At 39.5% G+C, this 27,959-nt stretch overlaps 1 protein-coding gene and 1 long non-coding RNA gene across 3 annotated transcripts; one reads left to right on the top strand and one right to left on the bottom strand.

The window, feature by feature from the left end:
• The first annotated feature begins 796 nt into the window (after positions 1 to 796).
• Positions 797 to 27,130, top strand: SATL1 (spermidine/spermine N1-acetyl transferase like 1). 2 transcript variants are annotated; one of them, XM_077988094.1, is made up of 7 exons: positions 797 to 1,387; positions 1,463 to 2,497; positions 5,931 to 5,982; positions 14,241 to 14,321; positions 15,030 to 15,131; positions 26,297 to 26,337; positions 27,017 to 27,130. In XM_077988094.1, exons 1-7 carry the CDS (start codon positions 797 to 799, stop codon positions 27,128 to 27,130), a joined length of 2,016 nt encoding a protein of 671 aa, XP_077844220.1. The 2 variants fall into 2 exon arrangements, with proteins under 2 accessions (XP_077844220.1, XP_077844219.1); XM_077988093.1 differs by having other exon boundaries at positions 26,960 to 27,130.
• On the bottom strand, positions 24,496 to 26,181 carry LOC144338466 (uncharacterized). Its single transcript, XR_013412661.1, has 2 exons — positions 26,074 to 26,181; positions 24,496 to 25,461 (listed from the first exon to the last, which is right to left on the bottom strand). It is a non-coding gene; the product is annotated as an uncharacterized LOC144338466 (long non-coding RNA).
• Positions 27,131 to 27,959: the final 829 nt, after the last annotated feature.

Here is a 27,959-nt window from a genome sequence, read left to right as displayed (position 1 = left end):
GATTACAGGCGTGAGTCACCACGTCCAGCCTAGCTATTATTATTTTTAAAGACGTATTATCTGCATTCCAGACTTGAGCACTTCACTGGGACTAGTTTCCAGTGTAAGTGAAAAATCAGGACGGAAATAGGAATTGAATTATTTGAGGAATGGGATGTAGGGAAAGGGAGGGGAGTTGGGGCAAGTTTCTTTGAATTGGCTAAAACAGCGGGGACTCTTGGGAGTGCCAAGCATAAGCTCTGAGACTCTTTCCAGCCTCTTGCTTCACCATTTTAAGCTCTTAAGAGACGATGAAATAAAGTGGTCAAGCGAGCCCTGCTTTGCCCCTCCCTCACCACGCGGGGGAGCACGTAGGCACTTTGATACCGGCATTGTGACTTCGGCACTATGATGCAGTGACCATGCAAGGGCAGGCTGGTGGTTATACTCCTCCAAGATCATTTTCTTCTTCCCTTTACTTCCCCGCTTTCGGCAGGGAAAGGCCAGATGACAACCTGAAACTCAGCCAAGCTTGCAGCTGTGGTCGCTGGTGAAGTCAACTCCAGCAAATCGGAGGCATTAATAACCTTCCTGAGGTGGTCCTCTCTTTTTCCAATTCCCACCTTGATAGAGGGGTATCTCAAAGTGGGCGAATCAAGTTGAGAAGAACTGGAAACAGCCACAGCCAACAACCTCCCACCACAGCACTACAGTTAAGGGATCCTGTTCCATCAAGATAGCCATCAGCCAATCAGTTGTCTGCCAACCCATCATCTGCCACCCCATCCTTAGTCAACCAAGCAGGAATCAACAGGGCATGAACCAATCAGGCACGAATCAATCAAGTTTATCAGATTCGAACCAAACCGGCATAAACCAGCCAAGCACAAGCTCACTTGGTATGAACCAAATGGACATGAACCAACAGAGTGCAAGCCTACATGAAATGAACCAAGTGGACACGAAACAACCAAGCATGAGCCAAGCTGGCATGAGGCAATCAAGTACAAGCCTACCAGACATAAACCAACCTGGCATGAAACAACCAGGCACATGGCAATTAGGTAGGAGCCAACCAGATATGCTGCAACAAGAACTGAGCCAACTAGTCCTGAGCAAAGCAGGCATAAGCCAACCAGGCCCATCGCAACCAGGCCCAAGCCAATCAGGCCCCAGCCAATCAAGCATGAGGCAAGTAGGCACGAACCAATCAGGTATGAGCCAACCAGTGGTGGAGCAACTAGACAGCCAGTCCGGTAGGAGCCAACCAACCACGAGACAAGTAGGCACCAGCCAATCAGGCACAAGCCAAATAAGCCTGAGCCAACCAGGCACATGGCAAACAGGACTGAGCCAACCAGTCCTGAACCAACCAAACATGAGTCCACCAGGCATGTGGCAACCAGGCATAAGCCAGCAAGTCCCAAGCCACCCAGACATGAGTCAACCAGGCATGAGTCAGCAAGTCCCAAGCCACCCAGACATGAGTCAACCAGGCATGAGGCAGCAAGTCCCAAGCCACCCAGACACAAGTCAACCAGGCATGAGTCAGCAAGTCCCCAGCCAACCAGTCATGAGGCAACCAGGCACTAGCCAATCATGTAAGAACCAAACAGACATGGGCCAACCAGGTGCAAACCAATCAAGTTTATCAGATTCCAACCAAACAGGTATAAACCAGCCAAGCCCAAGCTTACATGGTGTGAACCAATTGAACATGAACCAGCTGAGTGCAAGCCTATATGAAATGAACCAAGTGGATATGAAACAACCAAGCATGAGCCAAGCTGGCATAAGGCAATCAGGTACAAGCCTACCAGACATAAACCAACCTGGCATGAAACAACCAGGCACGTGGCAATTAGGTAGGAGCCAACCAGGCAGGAGCCAACCAGGCATGTGGCCACAAAGCCTGAACCAACTATTCCTGAGCAAAGCAAGCATAAGCCAACCAGGCCCATCTCAACCAGGCCCAAGCCAATCAGGCCCCAGCCAATCAAGTACGAGCCAAGCAGGCACGAACCGATCAGGTATAAGCCAAACAGTGACGTGGCAACTAGACAGGCGACAGTCAGGTAGGAGCCAACCAAGCATGAGACAAGTAGGCACCAACCAATCAGGCACAAGCCAACGAGTCACATGGCAAACAGGCCCGAGCCAACTGGCCCGGAACCGACCAAACATGAGTTCACCAGGCATGTGGCAACCAGGTATGAGCCAGCAAGTCCCCAGCCAACTAGGCATGAGACAACCAGGCACTAGCCAATCAAGAAAGAACCAAACAGGCATGAGCCATCCAGGCAGGGGTCATCCAGGCATATGGGAACCGGGGCCGAGTCACCCAGGCCGGAGCCAACAAGAGCTGGACCAATTAGTACTGAGCCAACCAGGCCTGAGTCAACCAGGCAGGAGCCAGCCAAGTGTGAGCCAAATGGGCATGAGGCAGACAAGCATGGATTATTTTCAAATAAGACCTGCAGAGGCTGGAGACTGCCCAGAAATTTTGCGACTGATTAAAGTAAGCCCATTTTTATTACATGGAGCCTCACGGCATTAGTGTAGGGCTGAAAGAGTAAGAGAGGCATAGTTGGGGTTCGAATTCTGCCTCTGCTAGTTATGTGTACATAACCTCTGGTAGTTACTTAACCTCTTTACTCTTCATTTTCTGCATCTAAAATTAAGATTATAACAATATATATCTCAAAAGACTGTTGTTATGAGACAGTAACATAAAATGATTACACATAAATTGCTTGGCATATAGTAAGGGGCTCAAAAAGTTATAGGGGAACCAATTCCTGGAAATTTTAGGGACTGAATGTGTTCTGTTTCCTGGGGAAATTTTAACTTTAAAAGAGTATCTTAGAGAAAAGAAATGCTTACCTTAAACAAATGACCCCACCAATGATAGAATTTCATATTTTAGTGGCTAAGATTTTGGAGTAGGAGTCTCATTGCTTCTAAGGCCACACCTACTTGTTGAAACTGATGATCAGCTAACCCAAAAAACAATAGTCACATGCAACAAATTTTCCATACATTCTCAGACAGTTCATTGATCACTGAAGCCCAGCCACAGACAGCCCTCAGGAGCCAAGCAGCTGGGTTACATATTTCTCATTTAAATGTTTATTTGAATGGCTTCCTTGGAAATCATTCCAGTTGATTAAAGGGGATAAAGTATCTAGTAGTTCACAGTTACTGTGCTGAAGTTCTGTGGTGCTGAAAGCACTCATTTATGTGATGGACAACCTACACAATTCCATATAAAGCGGTAGACTAAGTTCTTTATGGAGTAAATATGTGGCTGGAGCAAGGCACAGATTATAGATATGCAGACCTCATAAGTGTTTTGTAATGAAAATGTTTTAATATCCTTACTAATATATTTAAATCTTGTCTAAATCAGGCCAAGTGTGTGTTCCCTTTGGAGAGTGTGTTTTAATGGTCAAAATAAAATACCCATAGTTTTCTAGTGAAATCCACCTGTGGAAGTGATTCTAGGCCTGGTTACAGATCTGTAAGAACTGGGTTATCTGTCGTTTTATGGCTTACATTCTATTCCATTTCCACAAATTCTTACATCATTTCTCTAACTGGCATTAATCTGAATGATTAGATAACCTATCAAAATACTATGCCCAACAGATTATTACAGATTCACATTCTTCCAGGTGGTAGAAAACATTTTTAAAAGAGTTTTTTGTAGTTCTAGCATCTGACACCTGGTTGGCAATTAATAAATTTATTATTGAATGATGATCTCTTTACCTGGACAAATGTACTTTTCCTAGCTTTCCAAGCAATGCCCATTGTCATCACCAAGGGAATAATACATCACTAGATCACCCCATTTCAGTGAAACTATCTGTAGGGTTTCTGGCCACATTTACTTTTTAATTTGTCACATGTATCTGATAATACGTAAGATGTTTATTGGGAGTAATTTTAATGAGTATTCATTGTGGAAAAATAATAGAAAAGCTAAATTACTTACTGTCTCACATACATGTATATAATGATTAATTGGCTTTGAGTTTTATGTTCTTCTTAATATTTTATGTCCATTTGTCCTAACTCCTGTTCATTGCTAAGTTTGCAAAACAGTCTCTCTTTGCAGAGGAGTTTATTAGAGTTTGAACCACAGTAATTGCTTAGCTGAATATATTGCAGGTTTTATTGACTGTTCCATTCCAAGTATCCTCTGTATGAACTCATTTTATACTCTTCTCAATCACCACATCACAGCATTATTTGGGAGCCTAGTCATTTCATTGCCAGGCAGCCATAACTTCTTGCTTACCAGAATTTCTAAAGCTTTATATTGTGGTGGTCCCTAAAGTGTGGTTTTGGACCATTGGTGAACCACAGATGGTGCTGAGTAGTATTAATATTTTATTTTTCTTCATTGTACAAACATTGAATGCATATTAGGGGAAGATTATACACCAAGTAGTATAAAAGATATAAGGATTCTTGGATTACAGTCTCTACCCTCAAGGAGCTTACAGCGTCTTAGGGGAGGTATCAACATAAATATCGTCCTCCCTGATCAATCCATTCTTTACACAGCAGTCAAAATGCTTAAAATTCCATTGAGATTCTGGCTGTCTTGAGAATAAAATCCAAACTTCTTACTAATGCTCTATGTAATCTGGTCCTTGCTGTTCTCCTGTATTTTAAAAGCTTATTTCCATTAAAAGTTTAATGCAATTCCAGTCAAATTTTCACATAGAAACATTTTAAAAATCCAAAAAAGAAGAGTAATGAGGGGAGATGATCTCTACCAGATATTATAAAACTGTAAGTAATTAAAATACTATGGTAACTAGTGGACAGATAGATCAATGGGACAGAAAGGAGAGCCCAGAAGTTCTCTTAAGTACGCAGTCAGCCTTCTGTATCCATGGCTTCTACATCTGTAGATTCAAACAACCATGGATTGAAAATATTTGTAAAAATTGCAACTGTACTGAACATGTACAGACTTTTTTCTTGTCATTATTCCCTATACAATACAGTATAACTATTTACATAATATTTACATTGTATTAGATATTATAAGTAATCCAGAGATGATTTAAGGTATATGAGAGGATACACATAGGGTATTGCAAATACTCTGCTATATAAGGGGCTTGAACACGCTCAGATTTTGGTATCCTGGGGCTGAGGGAGCAGGTCCTGAAACTAATCTCCCATGAATACAAAGGGATGACTGTAAATGAGGATGTAGTATATGATAAAAGGGACATGTCGAGTCATCCAGGATGGGTTATTCAGTAAGTGCTGTTGGGATAATTGGGAGGAAAAGATAAAGGTGAAATTCTACCTAACTTCTTACACCAAAAAAAGTTGAACAAATCAATTATTAATATTATGATCTTAAAAAGAAAATGAGTGAATACCTTTTGCTTTCCAAGCATGAGATATAAACCGTGAAGGAAAAGAACCTGAATATGTAAAAAACAAAAAACAAAAAACAAAAAACAAAAACAAAAACAAAAACATGATATAGTAAAAAGCCACAACAAAAAAGCCTCAAGTTAAAATGGCAAAAACATCTCACAGGCAAACACCTGAGAGACTTCTCTGTAAAGCCTAGGAGCTTCATAATACATAAACTTTATGACAGCTGCTTTGAATGCTCAGTAACATTTTTTGCTTTCCTTCCCAGTTTCTGGCTGCATTCAAGGTTACTAATCTGGATAATTGACATTCATATGTGTGAGGTATCAACATAGTTAATCTCTCTAATAATATTTATACATCCTTTTGTTGCATTACTGTTTTAGATTTTGTTTCTAGATGACTGGGATTAAGTCTGACTAACTTTTAACACTGCCCAGGATATCACATGTCAATAAATGTTTAATACAAATTGTATGATGATTATCATCTTAATAATTTATTGCTAAATCATAAACTGAAGGTTTTATCTACTTTGACAGGAATTGGCTGCCTGTGAAAGCATGCTAGATGCAATGGAGTTAACAGCAGCTGGTAAGATACTTTGTGGTATTTTCAGAGCAAGAAAAAAAAACACACAGTACTACTTAGATATGTGGAAGCTATTGCTCTTGGTACACAAAGATGACACCATTACTAGCATGTACAGGACATACATTTGATAGCTTTGTCAGAGCTCCACTATTTTATTTTCCTTATTTTTAGTACAAAATTGTTACTTAAGAGCTCTTACACCTTTACAGCTGCAATAGACCAGCTGGTTTTCAGAATGTAAAATGAGGAGCGTTACTGGTCAAAAAATTATAATTTAACACCCAGTATGTTGGTAGTAGCTTGATACAATGAAATCGATAAAAGCAAAATGATTTAAAATATTTTCAAAGTATTTACTACATGTCGATAGCAAGATTAATAGGATAGGCCAGTGATTTGTGAAGAATTAGAACATTTTAGGGAGTAAATATGAAGATGAAAAGATTATTAATGTATATAAAATTACAAATGGCAAAGACTAGGTGAAGACAGTTATCAAAATCTAGAAGAATTGATGAATGATAACTCTCTGAAGTTGAATACTTCAGAATGCATGTAATAAACTGAGAACATTCTACCAAGGAGATAAATGGTTTCACTATAATACTGGGTGACAGATTCAGAAGGAAGTTCTGGGATGTTTGTGGAGTCTTTTGCGCCATGCCCTAACAAATGAGTCTTAGTGCCTCGGTCAGAAATAGAACCCTGAACCGCATAGATCATGGATCAGTCGTCTTATGTGATGATACTTATGTTCTTATACTTGACAATTAACACCACTAGAATGTTAACTAAATAGTAATTTTGTTGGCTTAAAAGAAATAGTAAGAAATACAAAGTTGAAAGTAATGTACACTCTATGAAAGCAGTACTCAAACTGAAGCAGCATAACAAATTGAGCATCCCTAACCTGAGAATCTGAAATCTGAAATGCTCTAAAATCAGAAACGTTTTGAGCACTGGCATTACACTCAAAGGAAGTGTTCATTGGAGCATTTCAGATTTCAGATTAGGGATGCTCAACTGTTGAGTATATAATGACATATTTTAAAAATCAAAAACATATCAGACATTCAAAACACTTCTGGTCTCAAGAATTTTGGATAAGGAATACTCAATCTGTACTATGTTAAGATAATGCCCCTACACTATTCGTTGTAATTAGAAAAATACTGCTCAGGGTAATATGTAACAGTCATAACTAAAATACTTTGTATACTCCAGCATCCTGCCTTAGGATTTCAGTATATATTTAAATTGCAGTAATTTCATAATGTCCTCAGTCCTGTTTTTATCTTAAAATGTCCTTATGTACTTGTATAGAGGCCAGTGAGAGATTTGATTTTTGTTTACTCTTACCTATTGTTGCAAACTTTTTAAAAATGTGATTAAATACACATATCATTTTAACTATTTGTAACTGTATAATTCAGTGACATTCAATACATCCATTGTTGTGCAACCAGCACCACTATCCATCTCCAGACCTTTCCATCACCCAACTGAAACTCTGTAATCATTAAACAATAACTCCCCATTGCCAGCCCACCTCCCCCTAGGCTCTCATAACTACTATTCTACTTTCCATCTCTACCAATTTGCCTATTCTAGGTACCTCGTATGACTGGAAACATGTAATATTTGTCCTTGTGTGTCTGTCTTATTTCACTTAGCATAATGTTTCAAGTTTCATCCAAGTGGTAGCCTGTATCTGAATTTCTTTCCTTTTCAAAGCTGAATAACATTCCATTGTGTATATATAAAATGTGATTATATATATATAACTTTATTTATCCTTTTATACATTTTGGCTGTTTCCAAATTTTGGCTATTGTGAATAATGCTGCTGTGAAACATTGGTGTACAAATATCTGTCTGAGTTGCTGCTTTCATTATTTTGGCACATACGTAGAAGTGGATTTCTGGATCATATGATAATTTTTTTTTTTTGAGGAGTCTCCATACTGTTTTCCACAACAGCTGCATCATTTTACATTCTCATTAGCAAAGCACAAGAGTTCTAATTTCTCCACATCCTCATCAACACTTATTTTTGTTTTTTTGTAATACCCATCCTAGTCTGTATGAAGTGCTGTCTCACTGTGTTTTGATGTGCATTGCACTAATGATTAGTGATGTTGAACACCTTTTCATGTGCTTATTGACCCTTTGTATATCTTCTTTGAGAAGTGTCTATTTATGATATTTCCACATTTTGGAATTGAGTTGGTTTTTTGTTGTTGTTGAATTGTAGGAGTCCTTTATATAGTCTGGATATTAACCCCTTATCAGATGTTATTTCCAAATACTTTCTCCCATTCCATGGTTGCCTTTTTGTTCTTGATATTGTCCTTTCACATACAAAGTATTTTGTTTTTGATAAAGTCCAATTTATTCATTTGTCATTTGTGCTTTTGGTGTTATATCCAAGAAATAATTGCCAAATCCAATGTCTTGAAGATTTTCCATGTTTCTTCTAAGAGTTTTATAGATTGAGCACTTATGTTGAGGTATTTGATCTATTTTGAGTTACATTTTGTACATGCTGTGAAGTTAAGGGTCCAACTTCATTATTTGCATATAGATACTCAGTTTCTCTAGTACTGTTTGTTGAAAAGAAAGTCCTTTTCCCCATGAATGGTCATAGCACCCTTGTCAAAAATCAATGGATCAGATATGTGAGGGTTTGATTCTGAGGTCTCTATTCTGTTCCATTGGTCTATATGTCTGTCCTTTTGTCACTACCCTACAGTATTAATTGCTGTAGCTTTGTAATAAGTTTCAAAGTCAGGAAGTGTGAGTCCTCCAATATTATTTTTTGTTTTCAAGATTGTTTTGGCTCTTCGGGGCCCCCTGGAATTCCATATGAATTTGAGGATCAGCTTTTCTGTTTCTGTGAAAAAGGCTGTCAGAATTTTAATAGGGACTGCATTAAATATGTAGATCATTTTGAATAGTATTGGCATCCTACCAATGTTGTCTTCCTATGCATATATAGGTTTTTTTTTTTTAATTTCTGTGGATCTTTTCCAGTTTCTTTCAGCAATGTTTTATAGCTTTCAGTATACAAGTTTTTAACCTCCTTGATTAGATTTATTCCTAGGTATTCAATTCTTTTAGGGGTTATTGTAAGTGGTACTACTTTCTTAATTTATTTTTTGGTTTGTTTTTTGCTGCTATATAGAAACACGACTTATTTTTGTTTGTTGATCTTGTATCCTGCAACTTTGCTGAATTTGTTTATAGCTCTAGAAGATTTCTCTTAGATTCTTTGGAATTTTCTCTATATAGAATCATGTGATCTGCAAATAGAGATAGTTTTAGCTTTTCCTTTCTACTATGGATTTTTTTTTTTTTTTTTTTTTGAGACAGAGTCTTGCTCTCTTGACCAGACTGGAGTGCACTGGCACAATCTCAGCTCACTGCAACCTCCGCCTCCCAGGTTCAAGCGATTCTCCTGCCTTAGCCTCCCGAGTAGCTGGGATTAGAGGCGCATGCCACCACACCTGGCTAATTTTTGTATTTTTAGTAGAGATGGAGTTTCACCATGTTGGCCAGACTGGTCACGAACTCCTGACCTCAGGTGATCCACCTGCCTTGGCCTCCCAAAGTGTTGGGATTACAGGCGTGAGCCACTGGGCCTTGCCTATGAATGGTTTTTATTTATTTTTCTTGTCTAATAGCTCTGGCCATAACTTCCAGTACAATGTTGAATACCAGTGGTGAAAGTGGGCATCTTTGCCTTCTTCCTAATCTTAAGGGGGAATGTTTTCAGTCATTCAACATTAAGTGTAATGTCGTTTTCATAAGTACACTGTATCATGTTGAGGAATGTCCCTCTATTCCTAGTTTTATAAAAGCTTTTATCTTGAAAGTGTTGCGCTTTAGTCAAATGCTTTTTTGGCATTCATTGATTTGATTTTGTGGGTTTTCCCCCTTTGTTTCATTAATATGATGTATTAAATTGATATTCTTATGTTGCTGTACCCTTACATTCCTAGGATAAATCACACTTGATTGTGGTGAATAATCCCTTTAATATGCTGTTGGGTTCAATTTCCAATTTTGTGGAGAAGTTTTTAACCTATATTATTAAGGAATATTGGCCTGTAACTTTCTTCTAATATCTTTGACTGCCTTTGGAATCAGAGTAATGCTGACCTCACAGAATTAATTATAAAGTGCTTCCATCTCTTAAATTTTTGGGAAGAGTTAGAGGAAGACTGGTATTAATTATTCTGTAAATGTTTGGTAGAATTCACCACTGATGAGGCCATTTGGTTCCTTACTTTTTTTTGTTGGGAGATCTTTGATTACTGATTCAAAGTCTTGCAGGTCTGTTGAGATTTTCTGTTTCTTCTTAAGTAGGTTTAGGTAATTTGCATGTTTGAAGGAATGTGTCCATTTCTTCTAAGTTTTCTAATTTGTTGTTATATAAATCATAATATTTTTATACTCCCTTTTAATGTTGTAGTGTTGGCAGTAATGTCCTTATTTTCTTTTCTGATTTTAATTATTTGCATCCTCTTTGTCAGTCTAGCTGTCAATTTTGTTGATCTTTTCAAATAATCAACCTTCATTGATTTTCTCCATGTTTTTCCATCCTCTGTTTTATCTCTATCCAATTTTTATTATTATCTTCTTTCTGCAAGCTTTGGGCTTAGTTTGCTCTTCTTTGTCTAGTTCCTTAAGGCATAAAGTTAGATTATTGTTTTAGATCATTTTTTAAAATGGCATTTACAGCTATAATTTTCCCTCTGAGCACTACTTTCACTACATCTCGTAAGCGTGTTTGTTGTGTTTTCATTTTCATTCATCTAAATGTTTTCCTATTTCCCTTATACTTTCCTCTTTGACCCATTGGTTGTGTACAGTGTGTTGTTTAATTCCCACATATTTGTAAATTTCTCAAATTTTTTTCCCGCTGATTTCTAGTATCATTGTACTGTCATTAGAAAAAATATTGTGTGTGATTTTCATATTTTAAAATTTATTAAGACTTGGTATGTGACCTAATGTATCTATCCTAAAGAAAGTTCCATGTGTACTTGAGGGAAAAAAATGTGTACTCTGTTGTAGTTGGATAGAACTTTATGTATATGTCTGTTAGGTACAATTGGTCTATAGTGTTCAAGTCATCTACTTTTCTGTCTGGTTGTCCTATATATTACTGAAAGTGGGGTATTGAATCTCCTATTATTGTCTTGCTGTGTACTTCTCTCGGTTCTGTCAGTGTTTGCTTCATATATTTTGGAGCTGTGATGTTCAATGCATGTATATTTATAAATGTTATATGTTCTTGGTGAATTAACCCCTCTATCATTTCATAATGTACTTTGTCTCTTGTAACTGTTTTTGACTTAAAGTCTATTTTGTCTGATACTAGTATAGCCACCCTATCTCTCTTTTAGTTACTATTTGCATGAAAGATATTTTTCCATCATTTCATTTTCAACGTATTTGTGACTTTGGATCTACAGTATGTCTCTTGTAGACAGTATATACTTGGATCTTTTTTTATTTGTTTGTTTTCCTTAATCTATTCTGGCTATCTCTGTGTTTTGGCAGGAGTGTTTAATCCATTTACATTTAATTACTGATGAGGAAGGACTCGCCTGTACTATTTAACTGTTTTCCATATGCCTTAAAGCTTTTGGTTGTCCCTACTTTCCTCCATTAGTCCTTTTTCTGTGTTTTATTTTTGTAGTGAAACATTTTGATTCCTTCTCATTTCCTTATGTGTATATTTTATAGACTTTTTTTGTTTACCATGGGGATATTTGATGGTTACAACAATCTAATTTTGATTTAAACCAACTTAACTTCAATAGCATACAAAAATTCTTCTTATATATATCTCTGTCCCCATCTTCTGTTATTGATGTCAGGGATTACATCTTTACACATTGTGTGCCCAATAACATACATTAGGCTGGGCATGGTGGCTCACGCCTGTAACCTCAGCACTTTGGGAGGCTGAGGTGGGTGGATCACTTGAGGCCAGGAGTTTGAGACTAGCCTGGCCAACATGGCAAAATCCCATCTCTACTAAAAATACTTAAAAAAAATTAGCTGCGCATGGTGGCAGGTGCCTGTAGTCCCAGCTATATGGGAGGCTGAAGCACAGGAACTGCCTGAACCCAGGAGGCAGAGATTGCAGTGAGCTGAGATCATGCCACTGCACTCCAGCCTGGGTGAGCAAGACTTGTCTCAAAAAAATAAAAAATAATAATTATTTTTATCCATTTGTCTTTCAGACAATGTAGAAAACAAAACGTGGAGTTAGGGTCATCTCTCAGTATATGCAGGAGATTGGTTCCAGGACCCACTGCATATGCCCAAATCCATGCATACTCAAGTCCCGCAGCGAGTCCTACTGAACTCACATATATGAAAAGTCAGTCCTCTGTATATGTGGGTTTCTCCTCCAATGAATATTGTTTTTGATTTGTGTTTGAAAAAAATCCATGTGTAAGTGTACTTGCATAGTTCCAACCCATGTTGTTCAAGGGTCAACTGTATAAACATAATTACAATACTACCTCTTATAATTGCTCATATATCTGTCTTTACCAGAAATCTTTATTCATACAACTTTTAGTTACTGTCTAGATTACTTTCATTTCAACCTGAAAGACTCCTTTTGGCATTTCTTTTTGGGCAGGTCTAATGGTAATGAATTCCTACAGTTTCTTTTTTTGTGTGTGGGGGCGGGGAAGGGGTGTCTGGGAATGTCTTAATTTCTCCGTCATTTTGAAGGACAGTTTTGGTGGATATAAAATTCTTAGCTGACAGTCCCCACTCCTCCCGCTCCTCAGACTTTAAATATCAATCCACTGCTTTTTGGCTTCCAAGGTTTCTGACAGGAAATCAGATGGTAATCTAATTGAGGACCCTCATATATGACAAATTGCTTCTCTTGCTATGTATTCTCTGTCTGGTTTTTGAGACTTTCATTATAATGTGTCTTGGTGTGGATTTCTTTGGGTGTATCCTACTTAGAGTTTGTTAAGCTTCTTGTATTTGTAGATTCATGTTTTATGTCAAATTTTGTTTTCAGCAGTTATTTTTTCAAATTCTCATTCATTCTCATTCTCTCTCTGTCTCTCTCTCTCTCTCTCCTGTCCCACAAGATATATCCTGTTCCACTTAATGGTGATGATGTCCCACAGACACTTTTGGCTTTGTTCACTTTTCCTCATCCCTTTTCTGTTTTTCAGACTCAATAATTTCACCTGGCCTAGTTTCAAGTTCACGGATTCTTTCTTCAACTTATTCAAATGTGTCTTTGAACCCCTCCAGTATAGTTTTTTTTGTTGTTTGTTTGTTTGTTTTCCATTTCAGTTATTATACTTTTAAGCTTCAGAATGTTAGGGGGAGGATTTTTGTAAATTTATATCTATGTTATTTTGTTTATATATTTTTTTCCTGTATTTGTGCATGTCTTCTTTTATCTCTTTGGGCATCTTTAAGACAGATGTTTTAAGTTATTTAGTCAAACATCTGGCTTTCTTCAGGTATGTTTTTTGTTAATGTATTTTATTCCTTTGAATGACCATCGTTTCTTGTGATCTTTGTTGAAAGCTAGACTTTGAAACTAATACTATGGTAACTTTGGAAATCAGATTATCCTTTTCCCCCAGGATTTGATGGAGTTTATTTTAAAGCATTACAGGGTGTCTCTGTGTCACAAATCAGCCTGAGTTGACAGCTTAATGTGTTCTCAGGTCCCCTCTGTGTCTTTATCTAGTCACACATGGTAACTTTCTAAATTCCCCTGTATATATGTTTTTAATTCCCAAATCTCTCACAAAACAAGGCAGCTCCTTTAAATCTCCTGGAAGCCACTTCAGCTTGTGGGGGTTTCCAAGTCCTCACCTCAGTGATCAGAGTAACAATACACATTCAAAACACAGAACTTCAGTACTTTGAGGACAAGATGTTTATTGATCACCCTGGTTCCAGCAAACTGCTACAGAAATACAGGTTGCTGTTCCCATGGAGTAGATGGTGTTGAGTACTGGGTAGCTGCCACCTCACTGATGGCTGAATTTGATCCAAATTAACTGCAGTTGACCAGTCAGGCTGTCTCCTGTAAGTTGCAAATGTTCAGATAAACTCCAGAGTTCCAAAATACTCACTTTAGTTTCTGTCAATACAGTTGCTATCCAGGTGGATAAATTCCTAGTGCTTCCTATCCACCATATCCTTCTCTGCTGTAAACTTTCTGACATACTATATATGAATTGATATTTCAGATTTACTCAGAGATGGCTTTGGGGACAATCCCCTTTTCTACTGCCTGATTGCAGAAGTAAATGAGCAACAAAAACCATCAGGTAGAGTAAATCTTTCTTCTCCAGTTTAATCTGGAATATATTTTTTCCATGCTGAAAAATAGTACAGTTTTGCAGCATATAATTACTATTAAGCAGAAGAGAAAAGAATGTGTATAAACCCAGTTTTTTGGTAAAGAATATGCATGGTATGTACTTATGTTTGTATAAGCATTATTATTATTATAATTTTTTAAGAGACGGGGTCTTGCTCTGTCACCCAGGCTGGAGTGCAGTGGCATGATCATGACTCACTGCAGCCTCCAACTAAACTCCTGTGCACAAGTGTCTCAGCCTCCCAAGTAGCTGGGACTACACATATGTGCCACTATGTCCAACTAGTTTAAAATTATTTTTTGTAGAGACAGGGTATCACAATGTTGCCCAGGCTGGTCTCAAATTCCTGAGCTCAACTGGCCCTCCTGCCTTGGCCTCCCAAAGCACAGGGATTACAGCCATGAGCCACTGCGCCCAGCTAAAATTTTTTGGAAGATCGTACACCACACTATAAAAAGAAGGCTTATATCTTAAAGGTTATATTTTAAAGGACTTAAGTCCTCGACACTATAAGTTTTTGTACTGTTATTTTTTTTTCAATGAGCATTTATTACTTTAATAGTTAAACAAACACCAAAAGACATTCAATTTGGGGGTAAAGAACTGGCTAAGATTCAACACAACCTTTCTACACCCTTTCTACTCCCTTCCTAGGCAAATTGACTGTTGGATTTGCCATGTACTACTTTACATATGACTCATGGATTGGCAAGGTACTTTACCTAGAGGACTTTTATGTCACACGAGCTTACCAAGGTAAAACTAAAATTTATGATATTTATTGGGTGAAATTCAGCCCCCAATATTTCACATGGGTCCTTTTCTATGTTCCCTAAGTGTTGACTGGTCTGAGAAATAAAGGGAAAGAGTACAAAAGAGAGAAATTTTAAAGTTGGGTGTCCGGGGGAGACATCACATGTAGGCAGGTTCCATGATGGCCCCCTAAGTTGCAAAACCAGCAAGTTTTTATTAGTGATTTTCAAAAGGGGAAGGAGTGTACGAATAGTGTGTGGGTCACAGAGATCACATGCTTCACAAGGTAATAAAATATCACAAAGCAAATGGGGGCAGGGTGAGATTACAGGACCGGGGTGAAATTAAAATTGCTAATGAAGTTTTGGGCACGCATTGTCATTGATAACATCTTATCAGGAGACAGGGTTTGAGAGCAGACAACTGGTCTGACCAAAATTTATTAGACAAGAATTTCCTCATCCTAATAGGCCTGGGAGTGCTACAGGAGATCAGGGCTTATTTCATCCCTTATCTGCAACCATAAAAGACAGACATTCCCCAAGCAGCCATTTCAGAGGCCTCCCCTTAGGAACGCATTCTGATTCTCAGGGATGTTCCTTGCTGAGAAAAAGAACTCAGCGATATTTCTCCTATTTGCTTTTGAAATAAGAGAAATACAGCTCTGTTCCACCCGGCCCACAGGCAGCCAGACTTTAAGGTTATCTCCCTTGTTCTCTGAACATCACAGTTATCCTGTTCTTTTTTCAAGGTGCCCAGATTTCATATTGTTTAAACAATTTATGCAGTCAACGCAATCATCATAGGGTCCCTGAGGTGACATTCATCCTCAGCTTATGAAGATGATGGGATTAAGAGATTAAAGACAGGCATAGGAAATCACAAGAGTATTGATTGGGGAATTGTTAAGAGTCCATGAAATCTTCATAATTTATGTTCAGAGATTGCAGTAAAGACAGGAAAAAGAAATTATAAAAGTATTAATATGGGGAACTAATAAATGTCCATGATATCTTCACAATTTATGTTCTTCTGCTGCGGCTTCAGCTGGTCCCTCCGTTCAGGGTCCCTGACTTCCCACAACATCTCTCCTTTTCTTTTTATATAAATGTGCCATGGCGATGAAGGCTTGTTCATTCTCTCAATTTTGACGCAGGATTCTTTGACTGGTCTGGCACACTAAAGACAAGCCGATTAAACAGAGAAACATAATTCCAAAATTTACTACAGTTGAGCCCCCAATAGACTTAACCCAAGTCGTGGGGTTTAGTCCATAAAGATTTTCTGCCATCTGATCTAAGGCCTCAGCTCCAGGCACAATGGATAAGTGAGCTTGAAAGCCTTCAAAAATTTGTTTCTTTAATTTAGTTATGTCCAATGATAAATTATCTTCCCTACCCAGAAGGTGTCCTTTGGCCATTTCCCATGAATGATCAATCTTGTTATAGGAATACAGGGTGATACAGAAAGAAGAGGTATTCCAACCGCACTGCATTTGCATGTGATGTTCGAGACTCACTACCCGATCTCCAAGCCAAATTAACAGACGGTCTTAAATCATTAATTTGATTAGCCAATTTTTGATCAATGCCTTGAAGAGAATTCCACATTTGGGTGGAATTGGCTTGCCAATTATTAACAAAATGAGCCGTTTGAATAGATTGATGTAATGTCATTCCGGTAGTGCTGGCCAGTGCAGCAACTGTAATTAGGCCCATGATCACAGCGATTGAAGTGAAAACAAATCTCTTAGATCTTTTTAGAATTTGCTGTAACACTTCATTAATTAAATGTATTGAGGGGGAGGATTCCCAAGGTCTGGGCAAAGTTACCAGAATCCAGATTCCTTCTTGAGCTCGAACCAACATTACACTTTTCCTAGAGTCAAAATGGGAGTTAATACAAGTGTATAACTGACAATTAATGCATTGGACAGTTTGATTGTTCGTCCAAATTTTGTTATTTCCCACTAACAGCATGTAAGGAGGCTTAACACAACTCTGTATGGGAACAGTCAGGTTGGAAGTAAGTAAAGCAGAATGTCCAGATCTACGTTGATACTGAGAGATGGGGGCGGTAGCGGGAACACCAAACAGAATAGTTTCCCCTTCCCATACTCGCAGTCCAGACATGGCAATAGCCAATTTCCAAAGTTCTGGGTGTTCTAGGCTCAGAATGGGGAGTATCATACAAGGCCTGGGGGGGGGGGGGCGGGTAATGCCTTTATCTTCCCATTTTAAGGGAAAGAATGAGCTGAACCTCCTATGCAAAGTAGAATGATGATTCTTGTTCTCCCAATAAGAAATAAAATAAGTAGCCTCCAGGCATTCCTTTCCGCCAGAGGAGCAATTGTTTTTTAAATAGCCCTTGGGTGCCCAGTCTATTACTAAACCATATGAGTCATTTTTTAATATGACTGCATGTGAGTTAACAGTCTTCCCAAATTAAAGTTTTAGATGGGCCCTCAAAATTTTTAGGGCATGGTTTTCCTGCAGATTTATATTGAAAGTATGGGATATCTCCCATTACTCCCCCTTTCATTTGTTTTAAAGTAGAAAGGGAGAGGCCAGAGATCAAATGTCCCGGTTCCTCTGTAACTGATCTCTCCGGAAGATAAGCAGCCCAGACTTGAGTTTCTAGATGGATACAACCAGGTGCATGTCCGAGGCACAGAGGTGGGTATTTGTAACCCATGATAACATTAAATGCAGTGCCTTCTTCTCCTAGTTGAGCAGGGCAATGGTCATCTGTAGCTCCAGGCATCCACACACTATTGTTAGTGTAGATTTCTGCAGAAGCATCAATCCAGGTGAGAGGTCTAATAAATGGAGGAAAAGGCTCATAAGTCCAGTAAGAATAATTTTGTGTAGCAGGTAAATCAGTGCGAGAGGAAACTGGTGAGACAGAAAGTATAAGGAGGAGAATCATTAAATAAAACCTAGCGTAAGTGAGATTGAGGGCTGAAGGAGGAAGAGAACAGAGGGATGTTATTTTCAGGCTAATAGAAATAGTGAGATTTTTAGGTTTGTAAGGAGAAAAAGAAAGGTAATCAGGAGAAGTGGGATTAGTTAGATGGGTCTCCATTGCCATCAGGGAGGACTGAACCAGACCCATTGTGATTTGGTGTGCCTGCTTCTGAGGAGTTGGCACAGATCTCACCACGTCTGAGGGCGGTCTCTGACATGGACGTCTTTTCCATGTGGTTTTCGTTGTCAGTATTCACCCGAAGCTTGAGTCTCCTGGTGGGTACCCAGACAGGGGATTGATGATCTCCTGGTGAAACACAAGTATATCCTCTTCCCCACATTATAATTGTGCCAGGTTCCCAGGTATTAATTTGGGAGTTTTTCCATAACACTGGCTTGCCTTCATTTAGGGAGAATTTTTTGCCTGTATAATGGCATTCGGCTGCAGTTAGATTATTATCTTTAGGAACATTTAAAAAATGTAAACAATGCCAAATATAATTGGGAGTGGGGGGTAGTTAAATCATGTTTTTGCTGTTCAGACTCTTTGGACAATTGGGTTTTTAAAGTGTGATTGGCCCGTTCCGCCACAGCCTGTCCCTGAGGATTGTAAGGGATTCCAGTAATATGGGAAATCCCCACTGTTGCATAAATAAATCAAAAGCCTTACTAACATATCCGGGGGTGTTGTCTGTCTTTATTTGATATGGAAGCCCCATAACTGCAAAGCAAGAATACAGATGTTTTTTAACATGGGCCGTGCCTTCCCCTGTGTGGCAAGTAGCCCAGATAAAACCTGAGAAGGTATCTACAGAAACATGTACATATGACAGTCTGCCAAAGGAGCTAACATGAGTTACATCCATTTGCCGTAAAGCATTAGGAGTTAGGCCTCTGGGATTAATGCCAGGTTCCTGATTTGGAAGTATAAAAACTTGGCACTGAGGACAGCTGTGAACAATAAACTAAGCCTGTTTTCAGGTAAGAGCAAATTTATCTTTTAATCCAGCAGCACTGACATGAGTGAGATTATGGAACTCCTGAGCTTCTTGGGTTGCAAAAGATCAAACAGTCGACCTTATGGTTACCGGCAGACATGGGTCCTGGTAAAGTGGTATGAGATCTAACATGTGTAATATAGAAAGGGTGTCTAGTTGGCGAAACACCTGTTGTAACCTTGAAAATAAAGAAGCCAATTCAGAATTATCAGTATGTTTGATAGTAGCAGTTTCTATATTTTTAGTGGCATGTACAACATAAGCAGAATCAGAGAAAATATTTAAAGGTTTGGGGAAATCCTGTAAGGCAGTAATCACAGCAATTAACTCTGCCTTTTGAGCAGAGGTATAAGAGGTAGAAATAAGCTTGTCTGTAGGGCCTACATGACCAGCATTGCCATTACTGGAGCCATCAGTGAACACTGTAACGGCCTCAGGAATGAGCTGATCTTTGGTTAATCGAGGGACCACCCAAGACGTCATCTTTATAAAATCAAACAATTTGTTCTTTGGATAATGACTGTCAACGCCAATGAAATCAGTCAAGTGAATTTGCCACAGTACGGCATGTTGAAAGGCGGTTTGAACTTCGAGTCAATTGAAAGGAACTACAATTAAATTCAGATCAAATCCAGAAATTTGAAGTATTCTACACCGAGCCTGTCCAATTAATATGGCTATTTGGTCCAGATAAACAGACAAAGTTTTTGACACAGAATGAGGAAGAAAACACCACTCCACTAAATCATTATGTTGAACTATTAGTCCAGTAGGGGAGTGTAATGAAGCAAAAACCAGAAGTTGAAAAGGCTGAAACGGTTGTACTCTAGATAACTGGGCGGTCTGGTTTCTTTCCTCTACGAATTCCAGTTCTAGTAAAGCCTCAGCGGTCTAAGTCCTGGGACCGCGGAGACTGGAATCTCCCCGCAGTGTAGAAAACAAGTTAGACAGCGCATAGGTCGGAATACCTAAAGCAGGTCTTAAATAATTAATGTTACCCAAAAGTTTTTGGAAGTCATTTAATGTTTTCAAAGAATCTCTCCTAATTTGAACTTTTTGAGGTTGAATATGTTGTTTATCGACCACCATTCCTAAATATTGAACAGGAGTGGTCTGTTGAATTTTATCCTGAGCGATGTGTAACCCAGCCTCTGTAACATGGCGGCTCGAAATTTTGTAACAGTCAATTAATTATGTCTCAGTGGGGGCAGCAATTAAAATATCATCAATAAAATGAAGAATACAGGCCTGGGGAAATTGGGCTTGAGCTGGTGAAAGCACTTGTCCAACATAAACCTGGGAGATTGTAGGGCTAGTCAGCATTCCCTGAGGAAGTACTTTCCATTGATAATGAGCTGCAGCCTCCTGATTATTGATAGATGGTACAGTAAAAGCAAATTTTTCACAATCCGATTTATGTAAAGCAATATAAAAAAAATCTTTAAGATCAATAACTATGAGAAGCCAATTTTTAGGTATTAAAGCAGGAGCAGGCATGCCGGGTTGGACAGTACCCATAGGTTTAATTACGGCATTATAGTGGCTCTTAAATCGGTTACCATCCGCCACTTGCCTGATTTCTTTTTTTTATTAGAAACACAGGAGAATTCCAGGGGGAAAGAGAAGGTTCCACATTTCCAAGTTGTAACTGTTCAGAAACCAATTGAGTTAAAGCCTCCAGTTTTTCTTTAGAAAGCAGCCACTGCTGAATCCAAACGGGTGTGTCAGATTTCCATTGGAAAGGGATAGGATCAGGAGGCGTGGCAGCTGCCGCCAGTAAAAAGGATAACCTAAACTAGCCCTGTTTTCTTTTATAGTAACTGGGAGGGGTTTAGTAATCCCTTCATGCTTTGGACTGAGACCGAGCCCAGGAACAAACCCCATGTTTTCCATCATATGCTGACTGGGAGCACTGTAAGAGTTACGTGGAACATTAATTTCAGCCCCCCATTGTGCCAGTAAATCTCTACCCCAAAAATTAATGGGAATTGGCCTGATATAAGGCTGCATTGTACCCTTTTGACCATCAGGGCCAGTATGAGGCAAGACAAATGTGTTGTCATAAACTTCCTCAGCTTTTCCAACACCTACTTGTCTCATGTTAGTGGGATGTTTAAGCCAGGAGGAAGGCCATAAACTAGAGGAAATAACAGAAACATCAGCTCCAGTATCTACTAGGCCCTCAAACTTTCTTCCTTGAACGTGTACGGTGCAGGTGGGCTGTTGTTTAGAAATTACATTAATCCAATAAGCGGCCTTTTAACTGCCAGAGCCCATCCCAGGGCTACGTGTCTTATCTCCTTTGTTTAAAATGGTATGAGGTAGTAAAAGCAATTGAGCAATTGACTCACCATCCGGAATGGAAACAGGAACCTTGGCAGACACGATTAATTTAATCTCATCAACAGAATCAGAATTAATGAGACCAGTATAAATGATGATACCTTTAGCAGAGGTGGATGCCCTACCTTAACACCAGACCCACCGAACCTTGAGGTAAAGGGCCATTGACCCCCGTGGGGACAATTAAAGGCAAAGAGATAGGTAGTAAATTTAGAGGAATAGTACTACAGAGATCGACCACCCCGCCCCCTACTGCGGAGGTGGACAAGCATTGTACTGAGACAGGAGAGGCTGGGACCCATTTGGTTTGGCTGTAGGTAAATTTGTTTGTGCTGAGGGTTGCATTGGGACCACCTGAAGCAGAAAACCAACATTGGTCTGAGTCTGAAGCGTCTCATTTGATATTGGGGCCTGGGACTGGCCCCACTCCCCGTTTCCCTGGTGTTGTGGCAGGGGATTTCCATCTACATCTATCTTTAGAGTGGCAATTACTGGCCCAATGTTTACCTTTGCGATAATGTGGGCAAACAGTAGCAGCAGCATTTGGTCGTGTTTGTTGAGCTGGCTTGGCTGCTTTTAAGTTTTTAACAGTGCAATTTTTTCGAGTATGACCAAGTTGACTGCAATTATAGCAGGCTCCAAGAAAAGAATTAGTGGGACCAGTTTGGTTGGTGTCCTTCATGTCCGTGCCCACAGAATAGCTTTGTGGGTGTCTGATCCAATGCCTTCACAAGCTTTAATATATGCAGGCAACACCTCGTGATCAGGTAAATTTTGTTGTTGGACAGAATGCATGGCCATTTTACACTCATGGTTTGCATTTTCAAAAGCTAACATACAAAGGAGAATACCTTGAGCACGCTCATCAAAGACAGAATTTTCAAAAGCATCTTGCAATTTAGCTAAAAACTCAGGGTATAATTCAGAGTGACCTTGTTTAACCATGGTAAAAGAAACAGGAGCTTGGTCTGGAGCAGGTAATTTATCCCAAGCTCTCATACACACCTTTGTTACTTGTTCTGTGGTAAGAGCATCAAAGTTTAATTGGGCATAAGAATCAGACAAACTATCAGAGCCTGTGAGCTGAGCCTGAGTAACTAGTTCAATTTAGTTCAATTTAGCTGAGCCTGCAAACGAGCCTCTTCTGACCACCAAGTACAAAATTGTAAATGCTGAGATGGGGTCAGAACAGCTTTTGCCAGTCTAAAGGAAGCAAAGTGACCTCTGTACAAAAAGTGTGTAATACCATTTTAACATAAGGAGAAGTAGGACCATACTGAGTACAAGCATCCTTAAATTCTTTTAAAAAGGTAAGATTAAGAGGTACATAATGACGCATTTGTACCCCTTGGAAGTTAGGTGGGTCTAATGAAGGAGACCACTATTACTCATGCTGCCCTCCTCCCCCCACCTTGCCTAGTTCACAAGACAGGAGTAAAGAGAGAGAGAAACAAAAGTAAGATAAATAGCCAGACAACCTTGGCACCACCACCCGGCCCTAGGAGCTAAACAAAGTAATAATAATAACATCAACCCCTGGCCTAAACTACTTGTGTTATCTGTAAATTCCAGACACTGTATGAAAAAAGCATTATAAAACTTTTTGTTCTGTTAGCTGATGCATGTAGCCCCCAGTCACGTTTCCCACGCTTGCTCGATTTATCATGACCCTTTCACGTGGACCCCTTAAAGTTGTAAGCCTTTAAAAAGGCCAAATATCTCTTTCTCGGGGGGCTCGGCTCTTAAGACGCGAATCTGCTGATGCTCCCGGCCCAATAAAAAACCTCTTCCTTCTTTAATCCAGTGTCCGAGGAGTTTTGTCTGTGGCTCGTCCTGCTACAGGTCTAGAGCGACCGGATAAGTCCATGCGTCTAATCCACTTGTTTCTTTGTTTTGGCATAATAAGCGTTGCATTGAAGTTTCAAGAGTAGGCATCTGAGATGGAGTTGGCATACAAGTGACAGGAAAAGCATGTGTAGATAAGGGGAACTGAGGGTGAGAGGGTTGGACTGGAATGAGAGTGTGAGAAAAGGGCATTGGGGAGCAGAAGGAGCAGAAGTATACTAGTGATTACTGGCGTTCATGTGTGAAGAAGGGTACAGGGAAGCAGGCTGAATGGATGGCAAAGCGACCGGTTGAGGAACCAAAACGACAGGAGGGTGAGGGGCTGAAGAGGACAGGGGAGGGCCTGCAGAATTATAGGTAAGTTGTAGTTTGGTCCCAGAGCCATTAGGTGACTCCAGAGATTTGAAAAGAATTAGCATATATATGGTCCTGGGCTGTGTGAGTCGGGGCGCAGGAGCTACAAGTACCGGCTCTCCATGAAAAGAAAAGATCGTCGGGGGTGACTGTAATCTAAAGTCACCAGAGTTAGACATTGAATTCTCAACATCGTCAGGTGGGGGAGGAGTAGACGAAGGGAGAGGCTGATCAGATAATGAAGGCTGTGCGGGAGAGGAAGGTTGAGGAAGAGGTGGAGGGTCGTCAGATTCAGAAAACTGTGGTAACTGTAGGGGGTCACGAGATTGGCATGTCATCAGGACAGCATGTACCAAGGCCCAATCACCCCAAACAGTGACAGGAACATAATTTCCTGTGGAGACCAGTTCCCAGAATGTTGCACCAACACAATCCCATATTTCTACATCTAAGGTTCCTTTTTCAGGAAACCAAGGACAGTATTCTTCCACTGCCCTGACTACAGTGACTATATTTTCCATAGGCACTCGAACACTGCCCTGTTTTAATAAGAGTTTAATATAGCAGAGATAAACATGATGTTTAGACTCCACATGACCCACAGTTAACCTGGACCATATACAGACTACTCACCAGTCGTCAGGGAGTTGAACATACATATCTGTGGACCAAATTGATGACGTTTCTCCACACCTACCAAAGGGACTCAGGTTCCCACATGCACTTGGGAAAAAAGAAAGACCACGTGGGCGCCAGATATCTGGGGAAATTCAGCCCCCAATATTTCACGTGGGTCCTTTCTATTTTCCCTAAGTGTTGGCTGGTCTGAGAAATAAAGGGAAAGGGTACAGAAGAGAGAAATTTTAGAGGTGGGTGTCCGGGGGAGACATCACATGTAGGCAGGTTCTGTGATGCCCCCCAAGCCGCAAAACCAGCAAGTTTTTATTAATGATTTTCAAAAGGGGAAGGAGTGTACAAATAGGGTGTGGGTCACAGAGATCACATGCTTCACAAGGTAATAAAATATCACAAGGCAAATGGAGGCAGGGCGAGATCACAGGACCGGGCCAAAATTTAAATAGCTAATGAAGTTTCGGGCACGCATTGTCATTGATAACATCTTATCAGGAGACAGGGTTTGAGAGCAGACAACTGGTCTGACCAAAATTTATTAGACGAGAATTTCCTTGTCCTAATAGGCCTGGGAGTGCTACAGGAGAGCAGGGCTTATTTCATCCCTTATCTGCAACCATGAAAGACAGACGTTCCCAAAGCGGCCATTTCAGAGGCCTCCCCTTAGGAACACATTCTCTTTCTCAGGGATGTTCCTTGCTGAGAAAAAGAACTCAGCGATATTTCTCCTATTTGCTTTTGAAATAAGAGAAATACGGCTCTGTTCCACCCGGCCCACAGGCAGCCAGACCTTAAGGTTATCTTCCTTGTTCTCTGAACATCGCAGTTATCCTGTTCTTTTTTCAAGGTGCCCAGATTTCATATTGTTTAAACAATTTGTGCAGCTAACGCAATCATCACAGGGTCCTGAGGTGACATTCATCCTCAGCTTATGAAGATGATGGGATTAAGAGATTAAAGACAGGCATAGGAAATCACAAGAGTATTGACTGGGGAAGTGATAAGAGTCCATGAAATCTTCACAATTTATGTTTAGAGATTGCAATAAAGACAGGCATAAGAAATTATAAAAGTATTAATTTGGGGAACTAATAAACATCCATGAAATCTTCACAATTTATGTTCTTCTGCCACAGCTTCAGCCGGTCCCTCCGTTCGGGATCCCTGACTTCCTGTAACGATACTTCTAAATACCTTAAAAATTAAAATGACATATTTTAAGGAGACAAGATTTTACTATACATATGGTGTTTTAGTTAATGTAACTTATTGCTACTTAATGAGTTTGATCACTATCCTAGATATTCTTTCATGCAGTGAACACTCAGTCACAGATTAGAAAAACATTTTATTACTTCCTCTCCAGGTTTGAATAAGCCAAGCTATCACATGGCTATATGTTTGTTTTTTTTTTAATTTTGTTTTTGAGACAGGGTTTTCTGTCACCCAGGCTAGAGAGCAGTGGTGTGATCACGTCTCATTGCAACCTCGACCTCCTACACTCAGGCAATCCTCCTACCTCAGCCTCCCAAGTAGCTGGGGCTACAGGCAGGTGCCACAGCACTCAGCTAATTCTTTATGTTTTGTAGAAAGAGAGTCTGTGTTGCCCAGGCTGGTCTCGAACTCCTGGGCTCAAGTGATCCTCCTGCCCTGGCCTCCCAAAATGCTGGGATAAGAGGTGTGAGCCATTGTGCCTGGTCACACAGATATACTTTTATCTTTAAAAATGCTTTTACATTTTAGGTGGTTTTCAGTAAAAATAGATAAGAAATACACCATTATAAGACAATAGTGGCAGAGACTCACTTCTTCACGGATCTTTAAAATAAACCCAAACTCTTCTCTGACCTTCTGTACTTCATTCCAATTAGGAAAAAGGGATATGAAAGCATTCATGAGTTGTGTTTCCACAAGCTATTAATAATATTAAAAAAAGATACAGAGTTTTAGATATTACTTATTTTAAACTAAAGCAAATGACTAGTTAAGTGAAATTTGCAGTTTTCATTTTGCATTGTCTATTTAAAAGGTCTAGGTATTGGAGCTGAAATGCTGAAGAGGCTAAGTCAGGTATGTATTACAGTTAGTACTGATATTCTATTCACTAACTTTTTCTTCAATAAATATTCACAGGGCATAAATTAAATCATTAATCTCACCATTTGAACATAACCCCAACATATACTTCAAATTTCTACCCAAATTAAAGTGGATTTTCAAATCAGATGATCATATACAGCATATGAGTTACAGTCAATTAAAATTGATTTATATATAATCCACAACCACACTATACACCCTTTTTGCTATCAAGTGAAAGTAAAGAGGGAGATTAGAAAGCATTTTTATTCAAAAAAACAGGCCCACAGTATAATATTACAAGACTATAAAAGGAAGATCTTCTTGTATTTTGGAAACATATCAAAACATGTGTTCTTATAGGTACACCTTTTCTATATGATAAAGGCTTTGCAAATATCAGTTTTGAGCTTTTAAAGAGGGCTTTGAAGCTCAGAACAGTGAGTTTTTTTTCTTTTTACAGCTATAGAAAAGTTCAAAAGATAACTACTATATTTGGAAGTATTATTCACACATAGTGTCTTGCATAGAGTAGACCTTCAATAAAATATATATGTTAATGAAGATTATACTTTCAAATGAAACTAATATTTGCTGGTTTGTTTTTAAACAGATAGCCATCAGAACTCAATGTAACCGCATGCACTTTCTTGTCGTCATTTGGAACCAGGCTTCTGTCGACTACTACACTAGTCGAGGGGCTTTAGACCTTTCCTCTGTGGAGGGCTGGCATCTCTTCAGTTTTAACAGAGAAGAACTCCTGGACATGGCATGGGAAGAATGAAAGAGGCCTTGAAACAACTCATCCCAACATAGCCTCCAACATTTGACTGTCACCTGAGTCTACCAGCAGTTTGACTTTGTTGTACAATACAGCAAGTGATCATCACATTCTTGAGCAGATCTTTTATTTTGAAACAGATTTTATAGCTCTAGTCAACTTTCCATTATCCAAACCAATATTCTTTTTTTTTTTTTTTTGAGACGGAGTTACGCTCTGTCACCCAGGCTGGAGTGCAGTGGCGTGATCTCTGCTCACTGAAACCTCTGTCTCCTGGGTTTACGCCATTCTCCTGCCTCAGCCTCCCGAGTAGCTGGGGTACAGACACCTGCCACCATGCCCAGCTAAATTTTTTTTTGTATTTTTAGTAGAGATGGGGTTTCACCGTGTTAGCCAGGATGGTCTTGATGTCCTGACCTTGTGATCCACCCGCCTCGGCCTCCCAAAGTGCTGGGATTACAGGTGTGAGCCACCGCACTTGGCCTATCCAAACCAATATTCTAATGGCTAGTAGCAGTAGTGATAATCGAAAAGAGCAGATAACTTAAAAGTCACTTATATTTAGCCTTGCGCTATTTTTTACCTACCATATTTCATCAGATTTAAGATGCTTCTTCTTTCACAGTCTGACGTATCTGATGTTGGAATAAACGTAACTAGCAGCATTTGTTTGTTTGTTTGCTTTTAGAGGCAGGATCTTGCTATTTGCTCAGGCTGGTCTCAAACTTTTGGCCTCAAGCAATCCTTCCACTTCAGCCTCCCAGACATAAGCAACTCTGCTCAGCATTTTTTTTTAAATTAAAGGTATATGATATGCCTTAGATTTGATGAA

Source organism: Macaca mulatta, chromosome X (genome assembly GCF_049350105.2).
Source record: "Macaca mulatta isolate MMU2019108-1 chromosome X, T2T-MMU8v2.0, whole genome shotgun sequence".
Classification (NCBI taxonomy): domain Eukaryota; kingdom Metazoa; phylum Chordata; class Mammalia; order Primates; family Cercopithecidae; genus Macaca; species Macaca mulatta.
Note: the sequence above shows the minus strand (reverse complement) of the source record. Positions and strands in the feature narration are given on the sequence as shown.

Coding starts and splice junctions, on each gene's coding strand:
- SATL1 (XM_077988093.1), top strand. CDS start 797: ATGAACCAATCAGGCACGAATCAATCAAGTTTATCAGATTCGAACCAA. Junction 5,983..14,240: donor AATGGAGTTAACAGCAGCTG/GTAAGATACTTT, acceptor TTGATATTTCAG/ATTTACTCAGAGATGGCTTT. Junction 26,338..26,959: donor TGCTGAAGAGGCTAAGTCAG/GTATGTATTACA, acceptor GTTTTTAAACAG/ATAGCCATCAGAACTCAATG.